The sequence below is a fragment of the Alosa alosa genome, chromosome 6 (genome assembly GCF_017589495.1).
Source record: "Alosa alosa isolate M-15738 ecotype Scorff River chromosome 6, AALO_Geno_1.1, whole genome shotgun sequence".
NCBI lineage: Eukaryota > Metazoa > Chordata > Actinopteri > Clupeiformes > Clupeidae > Alosa > Alosa alosa.
In genome coordinates this window covers 34,508,371-34,520,870 of record NC_063194.1, presented here as the reverse complement: position 1 = coordinate 34,520,870, position 12,500 = coordinate 34,508,371, and the positions used below count along the sequence as shown (strand labels likewise).

The window sequence follows — 12,500 nt, the reverse complement described above, 5'->3', positions numbered from 1 at the left end:
ACAGCCCCCCCCCCATGTTATCGGCCACACCACTGTAAACACACGCCAACAAGTGGGACAAACAAACAAAACATCTTAACAGCATAGAGAAGCTTGTGAACGTTCCCCTGGTGTGATGGAGAGACTCTTGTGAACGTTCCCCTGTGTGGAGATTAGACTCTTGTGAACGTTCCCCTGGCTCGTGGGGTCTGTTGAGCGTCCTGGCTCATCGATGCGCTCGTGTATAAACACACCTTCCTTTTGTTTACACCTCAGTGTCCAAAGCGTCACTAAGAAATATCTCACTCGGAACATACCAGCAGCCTCAGGCTTACGGAACATACCAGCAGCCTCAGGCTTATGGAACAGGGAATGGGAAGCAGGGGTCAGGGGTCAGGGAACACGCTTGTTAACCTGTTACTGGGCGCTTCTGCAGTAACAGGTTGAAGACAGCAGGTATCTGTTACTACCCACTAGGGGGCGCTACTGCAGTAACAGGTTGAAGACAGCAGGTATCTGTTACTACCCACTGGGGGGCGCTACTGCAGTAACAGGTTGAAGACAGCAGCTGTTCAACCCAGGGGGTCAGGATTTGAAGGGTTAGCGTCAGCCAGTTAGCATGGCATTTGGCCGCTGACATTTTTGAAAACATGGCGTTACATGGTTGCAACTTACGGCACCAGTTTGCACATGCTGATTGGTAGATGACAGCTCATTTAGTGTTGGGCACGAGCGTCCTCGCGCGTCCATGTTGGTTTGCATTTCTGGAAGACGACAAATAAAACAACTAACTACTTGGATTAAGCTACTGATACTTGACTTAATGCCTACATGGTTTAGGCTGTATTACCGGACTTTGTTGTTAATAAAAGAAAAATTTGAATGTTGTCATATTAGGCTTTTATTTGCCTTATGTGTGGGTTGACAAGGTAACTGACTATGACCATACATTTTAGCAGATGCAATGACCTATATCCAATTATTAGCCTCATTATAATTACTCATTGCGTTGTGCATGAAAACTATTTTAAAACGCACAGGCTGTAGTTATACCTGTAGTCCATGACAAAGCAACATCTGGATGTAACCTATGTCTCCCCAAGTGTTTTAAAATGAAACAAATGTCAATGACTTATTTAGTTTGCTTTCTTGCAACATTGACATGATTAGGCTATGCATTTGATTTAAATGACCAGGCTGCCAGTCGAGGCAAAAACGAAATATCCAACAACAGTTGCAGACTCTTTGCCTGCTCGAACCACAATACCCGAGGGATGTGCGCTTATCGGTAAGTCCAACTTGCGTTGGCTTCATTTTGTCTGCCTGCAAATGTAGCCTAGGTTTAACCGGGTTTAACAAGCTGCAAATGCACACTGGGTGCAGCAAATATTTCAGCTATCCACAAGTTTCTTACATCCCATATGTCTACTTAATTTTAGTAATTTTCGTTCATTATTGGTGTAGCCTAAGGTGACTCAATATTGATTCGCATTGTTTATTATCACATATGAACATCACATTAAATAACCCAGGACTTCAGAGACAGGGCAAACTTCTACCACCATTCCCAAAATGTTATCCCAAACAATTAAATACATTTGCGCTTATAACGAGGTGAAGCGCGTTCCCGAATTACTTTTCCTATGAGGGAATGTCCAATCTTCATCAACGACATACCGTTGTACCTTAAGTTGTCTCCGTCTGTAACGTGGAATCTAATAGGCTAATTCTAGCTGGTGCCGGAAACGAACACCCATGAAACGCCATTTTTGTAAAGATGGCTGCAGTCAATTTCAAACTTTTTTGGCTGAAGTAGCTAGCCTAGCATGGTCCATTGAAATGAATGGGGGCGGGACTTAGTCACTCTCTCCAGTTATATATAATACCTCCATGGTTCAACCAAACTGGGTCACTCAGGGGCCAGTGGGCAGGGACAGCACCCTTGTTTGAGGGCTGGTTGGTGTCGCCACAGACTTAGAGCGGAGAGGTGCTCTCGATACCTCTGGTCAGGTTCACTCGGCGGTCAGGTTCACTCGGCAGTGAGATTCACTTGGCGGTCCAGTCGTTAACGATGTGGCACAAACAGGCCGCAGGAACAGCGGGAAAACATCCAGGAATGTTCCTCTGCGCCTGATTGGCTGCTCACGTGAGGGCATGCAGGGGTCATGGGGTCGCAGGAGATTACACATCAAGTACACCAGCAATGTGGACACAGCCCACATCTAAGTTAGCCTTGAAGTTAGCTGCCAAACCAATCAGAAGCACTCAGATGACTGACCAACAGCTGCCTATCCAATCAGAAGCACTCAGATGACTGACCAACAGCTGCCTAACCAATCAGAAGCACTCAGATGACTGACCAACAGCTGCCTAACCAATCAGAAGCACTCAGATGACTGACTGCCATCCTCTTGAGTGAGCTGTTAATGCAGTCTTTTGATGGCTGCTATGACACACACACACACCTCTGCTGGCCACTCTGTATTCAGGGCCTCAGTCTCGGAGTAACCCCAGGCAGAGTCATACCAGAGATACAATACAAACAAAGTTACAATGTCAGACCAACCGTTGGAGATAAATGGAGAGTTATAATTTCTGAATCTGTCTCGAAATGATTCTACCTTGTGTCTTTTATTTTGTCTTTTTAATCATTCTCTATTTTTAAATGATTTCACCTTGTGTGTTTTATGTTTTCTTTTTAGTATGATCTTCACCTTTTGAACTATTGTTTGACTGTTTTGCCCTTTTACTGTCAGACACCAAACAGGACGAGGACCACAAAAGCGTCACGTTCAAAAGTTTATTTAAGGGATGGGGGTTATGGGGTTTCAGGGGTTCGGGGGGTACGGGAGTTCAAGAGTTTGCGTGTGTGTGTTCCCCAGTAGCCTAACAGCAATGGCAGGAGCTGGATGATCCGGGAAGTCCTGGGGAAACACACACACAACAGCAATTGAAACGAAGCAGCAGTACAGTCAAGGACTAGGCGGTATTCAGTAGAAGAGGGACGGAAGGCAGGTCAAGATTACGGGGCTGGAGAACACAGAAGTAGTCGAGCCCGGGTCCGGGATCACAGGCAAAGAGTCAGAGGCGTTTTCCAAAACAGGCAGGTAACTGGTGCTGGTTGCAGACGATCTGACAAGTGTGGACTGAAAAGCAAGGCTTTATATACAGGGCATGGTGAATGCAGTGCAGCTGGTAGGTAACGAGGGTGAGGCAGAGCAGAGCAGAGCAGGAACAGGTGGAGGTCATCAGACTTCAATCAGCGTGTGTTACCAGGCAGAGAGAGAGCTCATGACATTTACTTCTTTATTTGTTATTATTATTGTTTGCTTTTGTTTATGTAAAGCACATTGAATGACCTCTGTGTATGAAATGCGCTATATAAATAAACTTGACTTGACTTGACTTAAAATCGAGGGTCACTTCAGCAACAATAACCCGCGTAGCATGTGGGCTGGCATCTCTCAGTATGCTTTAAAACCGCCACAATCATCCCTGTCCTGAAGACCCCAGCAATATCATGTCTGAATGGCTATTGCCCGATAGCACTCACACCGATAGTGATGAAGTGCTTTTAAGCAACTGGTCATTCATCAAATCAAGAAATAAATAGACACCAGCACTGACCCTCATCAATACGCTTACAGGAAGAACAGGTCCACTGCGGATGCTGTCTCAATGGTCGTACACCTGGCCCTAACCCTCCTGGAGAGCAAGGATCCGTATGTGAGCTGGCCCTAACCCTCCTGGAGAGCAAGGATACGTACTGTATGGAAGGCGGCTCTTTCTGGATGTTAGCTCCAGGGCTCCGAACCGGTTCAAGGAACGAAAACCGAAAACAAACGGAATTTTACGGAATTTTACGAGGAGCGGAAACGGAAATGAAAACAAAATGGTCTTCAACTGTTCCGGAACAGAAACGTTATTCTGAAATCCACAAAACCGGTTAATAACGTTTTTTTTTTCGTTCTCTATATATTTTATAAAATTTCACCAAAGCATATCCTAAGTGATCTACTCGTTTGATTGTAGGTGAACAGCCTAATAATTTGATTTCTGCAGTTTGAAAAAAAAAAAAACGAATAAATGGACCTTTGGTCCAAATGTGTATATTTTGTCTTGCTGTTGTAATGTAACCTATCCGTCTGCCACTTTGGATCTTAGGCCAGCTCGTGGCGTAGGCTACTGAAACTGATTTGGAAATTGTTTGTAGCCTATGCGTAATAGCCTATTTTGCCTGTCCACGCCTTGTCGTTTTAAAGTCGGGATTTGAAATGTTTGCGCAATTATAGCCTATTCTATGTAGAAGAGTTAAACGGGAAATTTGAGATAGGCCTTGTCAGTATTTTTATTATAGCGCAAGCCTTTGAAGATCTCCATATGGATAAAACTTAGGCTACAACCAGGTAAGGAGTTTAGCACGTATCCAGAAATATTTTTGATAAGAAATTATTTATAGGCATAGGTTAGGCCTACAGTAAGTCTGTAGGCTATGGGATGGATAGCCCATCTGAATGTTTTTGGATGCCGCCTGTGATTTATTATTTTTGGGCATAGCTACGGTATAGGCTAAATCAAGGGGAAATAATGAGTATGTCTATTCTAAGGTAAAGTCCACAAAAATAGACTTGATAGGCCCGCCAAACACTACGGAACTTTAAGAACGAAACGATATTTTATGTTCGAACCGGTTCAGGACCGATATGTTGGTGGCGGAACGCATGCAAGAACGAAAACGTTAAACATAGGCCTATCTGAACCGTTCGGAACGGAACGTATGAAAAATAATTTTGTTTTCAAGCCCTGGTTAGCTCTGCTATAAACACAATCACCCCACAGACTCTTACACATAAACTGGAGACCCTTGGATTATGCATACGCTCTTGAACCTGACACTCTTATCTTAATGAACTGGTCTAGCACAAATGCAACGTTTTTGTGCATATTTGCACATACTGTAAATGCAGGACCGTCCCTGCATGGTCTGATATACTGCTTTCAGGTCTGGCTGGTTGAGTATGTGCATTTGTGTGTGTATTCTGAGATGTGCATGGATGGGATTTTTTTTGGGGGGGCAACATTCCATTTGAATCTCCAGCAGAAATGGGAAAGAGCTGCTATGCTATAGACTGTAGTCCACAAATAGGCTAAGGCTACTTATAGGAATTCAGAGATTCAAAATTCTTTAAGCAGTTTGACACTCACAACGCAAACCAGGGCCGGGCTCAATCCAGTGGGTTCTAGGTTCTGTGTTCCGGGCCCAATCCAGCGGGTTCTAGGTTCTGTATTCCGGGGCACAATCCAGAGGGTTCTAGGGTCTGTGTTCCGGGGCTCAATTCAGCGGGTTCTAGGTTCTGTGTTTCGGGGCACAATCCAGAGGGTTCTAGGTACTGTGTTCCGGGGCTCAATCCAGCGGGTTCTAGGTTCTGTGTTCCGGGGCTCAATCCAGCGGGTTCTAGGTTCTGTGTTCCGGGCCACATCTGGATCAGAGGGTGTACAGTGCTTTTGTTTTCCTTGCACGAGACCTTTATGTTTTTTTGACCTCTCACCCCTCCCTGCACACACAAACACACATATACATATACATTACAGAGTGCACACACACACACACACACACACACACAAATACACACTCACACACACACACAAAGACCCCTCCCTGCACACACACACACATACATATACATTACAGAGTGCACACACACACACACACACACACACACACACACAAATACACACTCACACACACACACAAAGACCCCTCCCTGCACACACACACACATACATATACATTACAGAGTGCACACACACACACACACACAAAGACCCCTCCCTGCACACAGCACGGCTCCAGCAGATCAAACATCTCCCCTGTGCTTCCCTGCACATGGGCCACACACACACACACACACACACACGCACACACACATGCACGCACACACACACACACACACACAGACACACACACACACACACACACACTTTTGGTGGCCTGGCGTAAGGCTGTTTTTTCTTATTGTCTGACTCTGTTCTTTACTGTGATATGTCTATTGTTGTTTGTTTGTTGTCCTGTTTGTACTTTGCCTTAATGTGCAGCATCTGGAGGGGATTTCCACAGGGACCTCTGTAGTAAGTGTGTGTGTGTGTGTGTGTGTGTGTATATGGGTGTGCTGTATTGTTTATGTTTATCTACTGAAATGATGTGTGTATGCCTGTTCGAGTGATTGTGTGTCTGATTGTGCATATACTATTATGTATGTGATCTTGTCAAATTATGTGTGCTTGTGTGTGTGTATGTGTGTTAATAATAATAATAATAATAATAACTTGTGGGGTTGGGTGGTTAAGGACCATAGGCCTCAGTGAATAAATGTGATTTTAGGTGCTTTTTGAATGTAGCCAGTGTGGGGGCTTGGCGGATATGGAGAGGTAGACTGTTCCAAAGGGTGGGGGCAGCAACACAGAAGGCTCTGTCACCAAAAGTCCGTAGCCTGGAACGGGGGATGACAAGCGGGTCCTTGCCAGAGGACCTCAGGGACCCTGGGCTGGGAGTGATGCTGGATGAGATCGAGAGGTACTGGGGAGCAAGAGCATTGAGGGATTTGTATGTAAGGAGTAAGATTTTGTAGGTGATGCGTGACTTCACCGGGAGCCAGTGAAGCTGCTTGAGTGTGTGGGTAATGTGTTGCCATCGCTTTGTGTGTGTGAGGATCCTGGCAGCCGAGTTTTGGACACGCTGTAGCTTGTCCAGTGCTTTGGTGGGAAGACCATAAAGGACACCGTTACAGTAGTCCAGACGGGAGGTGATGAGGGCATGTGTCAGAGTCTCCGCAACAGTGTCTGACAGTGAGGGCCGGAGTCTGCAGATGTTGCAGATGAGGTGGAAGAAGGCGGATTTGGTGATGTTACTGATGTGAGCTTGTGTTAGAAGGGGTGGCTGTGTGTGTATGTGTGTGCGTGTGTTTGGGGGTTTGGCTGAGTGTGTGTGTGTGTGTGTGTGTGTGTGTGTGTGTGTAAGTGTGTTAGAAGGGGTGGCTGTGTGTGTATGTGCGTGCAGGGGTTAAATTGGGATTTGTTATGTGTGTGTGTGGGGGGGCTCTCTCAAGCGGGGTCCGGGGGTATGCCCCCCTGGGAATTTTTCTTAAAAAATAAACCATTAAATGGCACTTTCTGGAGAGTTTTGTGCAAAGAAATAGAGAATTTGAGTCTTACATGATATGAACAAAACTGCAAGGTTAAGAGCCTATACAGTACTTTGCATTGTTATAGTATCAACAGGTATTAGGGCATTTAGCATTTACATTGCTCATCAGTCATCACTTGATTACACATTACCTTGCTATGATATAAAAAGTGACCCATACAAAGTGCCAAACATAATGTGCCACATGTTGTGGAAAAAGTCAAGAAAAGTGAGCTGTTTCATCAGTAAATCATACAGAAGAGAGAGTGCAGCATATGACAGCAGCAGCTGAAGAGCCAGTGCAGCATATGACAGCAGCAGCAGCATATGACAGCCGCAGCAGCTGAAGTGCCAATGCAGCATATGACAGCAGCAGCAGCTGAAGAGCCAATGCAGCATATGACAGTAGCAGCAGCAGCAGCTGAAGAGAGAGTGCAGCATATGACAGCAGCAACAGTTGAAGAGAGAGTGCAGCATATGACAGTAGCAGCATATGACAGCAGCAGCAAGTGACAGCAGCAGCAGCATATGACAGTGCAGCATATGACAGCAGCAGCAGCAGCAGAAGAGAGAGTGCAGCATATGACAGTACGTGGCCTTGAGTTTCCCCCTGTTGTTGTCTAACAATGTGTGTTCTCTTGGGTGTCACTGCCTGTAATTGTGTGCAGGTGTCCCTGATTGTGCGCTGACTAAGGGGGTTGGACCTGCCTTTAAAAGCCGCCCGCTCCATCATGGCCGCAGCTAATTCCCTTGCAGACCTTCACGAGTGACACTGCTGTTTTTCGCATAGGCGTTTAATATTTGATACGGGGCAACTATACAGCTTTGCTGTTCTGTTTTTTCGTTCCTATTTTTGTAAATTCTCTTGTAAATACTTGTGCGTGCCTGGTGACGGGACGGTGAATTTTCTTTTACTTTTGCACCTCAGAGTAGGTTATGGCAGCGCAGCAGGTAGCTTGCGGAAGACTCACCTGCAGACTCACCTGAGTGTATCTATATGGGTGCGTGCTGTATTGTATGTTTATCTACTGAAATGATGTGTGTATGTATGCCTGTGTGAGTGATTGTGTGTCTGATTGTGCATGTGATCTTGTCAAAATTATGCGTGCTTGTGTGTGTATGTGTGTTAGAAGGGGTGGCTGTGTGTGTATGTGTGTGCGTGTGTTTGGGGGTTTGGCTGAGTGTGTGTGTGTGAGTGTCTGTCTCGGAGACAGAAACCGAGAGAAAAACATGCAGGAGAGAGAGGTTCTCCAGTGATGAGGAGAGGAGAGGGGAGGTTCTCCAGTGATGAGGAGAGGAGAGGGGAGGTTCTCCAGTGATGAGGAGAGGGGAGGTTCTTCTGTGATGAGGGGAGGGGAGATTCTTCTGTGATGGGGAGAGGGGAGGTTCTCTAGTAGTGGTTTGGAGAGGGAAGGTTCTCCAGTGGTTTGGAGAGGGGGGAGGTTCTCCAGTGGTTTGGAGAGAGGGAGGTTCTAATGTGATGAGGAGAGAAAGAGACAAGAGAGACAATGTGGGAGACGAGGTTCTTCTGTGCAGAAGGATTTCCATAAAGATTCAGAGGTTGCCTCTCACTCTCAGGCCCCGCTTTACACGGTGCTGCTCACTCCCAGGCCCGTCTTTCCGTGATGGGGAGAGGAGGTCTCGCAGTGGCTTGGAGAGGGAAGGTTCTCCATGGCTTGGGAGGGGAGGCCCTCCCAGTGGTTTGAGAGAGGAGGTTCTAATGTGATGAGGAGAGAAAGAGACAAGAGAGACAATGTGGGAGACGAGGTTCTTCTGTGCAGAAGGATTTCCATAAAGATTCAGGCCCTGTTTACACGGTGCTGCTCACTCTCAGGCCCCGTTTAGACGACAACGACAACGATGCAACCGGTGATGTTGTTCTGCGCTTGACCCCGTCATTTAGATGCAACCGGTGATGTTGTTCTGCGTTTGACCCCGTCATTTAGATGCAACCGGTGATGTTGTTCTGCGCTTGACCCCGTCATTTAGATGCAACCGGTGATGTTGTTCTGCGCTTGACCCTGTCATTTAGATGCAACCGGTGATGTTGTTCTGGCGCTTGACCCGTCATTTAGATGCAACCGGTGATGTTGTTCTCATTTAGATGCAACCCGGTGATGTTGTTCTGCGCTTGACCCCGTCATTTAGATGCAACCGGTGATGTTGTTCTGCGCTTGACCCCGTCATTTAGACGCAACCGGTGATGTTGTTCTGCGTTTGACTCTGTCATTTAGACGCAGACGGAGGTTTTATCTCCCCCCCCCGCAAACAGAGTTTTTAAAAACTCCGGGCTGATCGTTTTTTTGGGAAAACTCAGTTTGTTCGTTTGCGTCTAAAGAGGTACAAACAGAGATTTGTGTGACGAGATTTTTAGTCAGTTCAAAAGATAAAGCGGAAGCGATTCGTTGCTGTTGTTGATATTTTCGGGGCACGATGTTATTTTTGAAAACGGAGAAATGTCCGTTTATGAAAATAGCCGGCTAAGTGTGTCTGTTAACTGCAAGGGCATAGGTTTGGTCTGAGCTTTGGTGGGGACACTACCCACTAACCCCCCCCCCTCAACTCAACTCTTTCACCAGCCACTATAGATATATAAAATGATTAAAATGTGCTACTGTCCAACTACTATCCATGATTAAAATGTGCTACTGTCCAACTTGATCTAACTACACTGTGTAGCCTACATAATCTGATTTTAATATGTAGGCTACAGATATGTAGGCTATATTTAACATTTATTTTCTATTTGGTCTGTTATGAAATCATGCCCATTTAAGCACAGATCAGTTTTAAGAAACTTAAAGGAGAACTTGGCAACTATTTCAACGTAATCATTTGATGGTTAAATGACCTGTTCCGTGAAAATGGTGACTTTTCCCCGCTGCCCCTAGCGTCCCCCAGGTGGAAAACCAACCTTGCAACATTGAGACTACAGTCCCGAAAGAGAAGGGAGAAACAAGAAACTCGTTTTTAAATCGTATTTTACCTTATAACATCCACATTGTCTGCCGAACTTATGCTAGCCGTTTTGCTAGCTTGTAAACAAATCCATGTGCTTTATCGTTACCTTTTTCCACAGTTTGAAATAGCATAATGCACAATTTCTCCAGCAGAGGGGGAAATCCTGCCAAGTTTCCCTTTAAATACATGCATGCTTAGCATTTTGTGAAAAGAAATCATTACATTGGCTGCAATGGCTACATTGACAAACTCTTAACCATGAGCTGCCTGTATATTCTCTGATTCTAATATTTACAGATATATAGGCGATGTAAGCGCAGCTCAGTTTTAAGAAATGCAGCCGAAAGACCATGTTGAATTTTGCTATAATTTATTTCAAAACCGGATTACTCTGGAACAGCTAACTATACACGGAATGCATTACACCTTTGTGTTCGGTAAGGTCTGCTGTTTATTCTGATATATGGTTTGTCATGTGTTGCGTGAAGAGTGTGTAGGTCTACGATATTCCACCGAGACGAATGGATGTGGAGATGGGCGCAGAGAATAATTATTACATCTCTTGAAGTTATTTTTCTCGCGAACTGTTTATCACAGCAAACAGTAGCACCGTTTAAAAGCTGAGAAAAGGCTCTTTCATGTGACACATGTGTGATGAGTAGCCTACTTCTCAAGGAGTTCAACAGACAAGAATGGGTGAATTTGGACGCACTTCATGCTTGTAGTGAAGTAAAGCTGAAGCACTGCATGCTGCGCAGGAGACTGCGGCTCACTGGTATTTATTATGACCGCGCAGCGAAGCGGCGGTCATATAGGTTTAGTCAGATTTTTTTTTTTTTTTTCGCATGTCCAAATTCCCGTCAAGGATTCTCGGGACACTGTAAGACCGGGGTACACGAAACTTGGTGGGCATGTAACCCCACATGGATAGCATGGAACCTCCTGTTTTCGTTTTGATCTGTAGCCCCCCCGCTGGACTGGACCCCCGAAAGGAGGGTAGGGCAGACACAGTTTTCTGTGAATATCTCGAGAACCGTAGGGTTTAGGAGGACCATTTTTTTGTATGTTGATCTCAAAGGGCCATGTCAACCCATTCCATATGCACACATGTGCATAAACAGATACACACGCACACACAAACATTCACAGTAATCCTACGTATGACACATACTCACACAGTAGACATATATACGCATGCATGCACATGCACACACACAGGCACATAAACAGGCAAACACAAAAGCACATGCACGCACACACACCCACCCACACACACATAAACATAAACATGTACATGCACACATGCACACAATTCAAGAATTTCTCAGAATTATGAACAGGCAAGATGGGGGTGGGGTTGTATAAAATGTATATTACATGTGAAATCTATGAACTAATCATAAACCAGTGAGAATTGAGTGTGCATAATGCAATTCAGTGAGACAGTTAGAATCATATATGCCTTTCAGCGTGACTTATTTTTGTGAAAAAAATGTGCTGGACTGGGCGGCGGTCATATTTTGTACCGCTCTGCGGTACATCTAGTTATGGGTAAATTCAAATCAGCGCGATTTACCCTTATAGGCTACTGCACATTACAAGATCTGTACGAGATGATCCGCAGCACTGAAGTGAGAAATGATTTAACTCTTTGTGTAGCGCATGTGAGCACTTTCCCCATTTCAACCTGAATATTGTGTGTGTGTGTGTGTGCCCAGATGTCTCGTGTGTGTGTGGCGTGTGTGTGCTATGTAGGAGTTCTGGTATTGTTCTGGGTGGGCCAGGCGGATCTCTATCGGTACCCAGAAGATGACTCAGAGGATTACGAACCCAGAACCTACCGGGACAGCAGGTGTAAACCCACACGCGAACAACACACACACACACACACACACACACACTCCTTACCGGAATAGCAGGTGTAAACACACACACACACACACACACACACACACACACACAGGGTGAAAAACCAGCATCCGTCTCTCTCACTCCCCCATCTAGATAGATACTATTAGAGATAGATAGATAGATAGATACTATTAGAGATAGATAGATAGATAGATAGATACTATTAGAGATAGATAGATAGATAGATAGATAGATAGATACTATTAGAGAGAGATAGGGTAACACTTTATTTTAATGTGTCGCTGTTACAGTGTACCTACCTAATTAGGTACAGTGGTACAACCTGTGTAACAACATGTACTATCAGGTACTATCATTGTACTTGCATTATGTATTTGTGGGTACCTACATATAGTTGTTACATTGTAATACTGAGTGCTTTTACAAAACTTTGCCAATTTGCCTAAATTTTCATCAGAGGCAAAGAGCTGACCTGAGACCTGCTGGATGGGGTAAATCTGGTCAT

The 12,500-nt window shown here is 45.1% G+C and overlaps 1 protein-coding gene across 2 annotated transcripts in view; it reads left to right on the top strand.

Annotated features, from left to right (window-relative positions):
- Positions 1 to 12,500, top strand: part of c1qtnf1 (C1q and TNF related 1) — a 37,816-nt gene that overhangs the window by 8,165 nt on the left and 17,151 nt on the right. Inside the window, exon 2 of one of the 2 annotated variants that reach the window (XM_048245915.1) lies at positions 11,842 to 11,975. In XM_048245915.1, coding sequence (XP_048101872.1) covers positions 11,842 to 11,975 — 134 coding nt within the window. Of the gene's footprint in view, positions 1 to 11,841; positions 11,976 to 12,500 lie in introns of those variants that run through there. The other variant, XM_048245916.1, reaches the window with a different exon arrangement.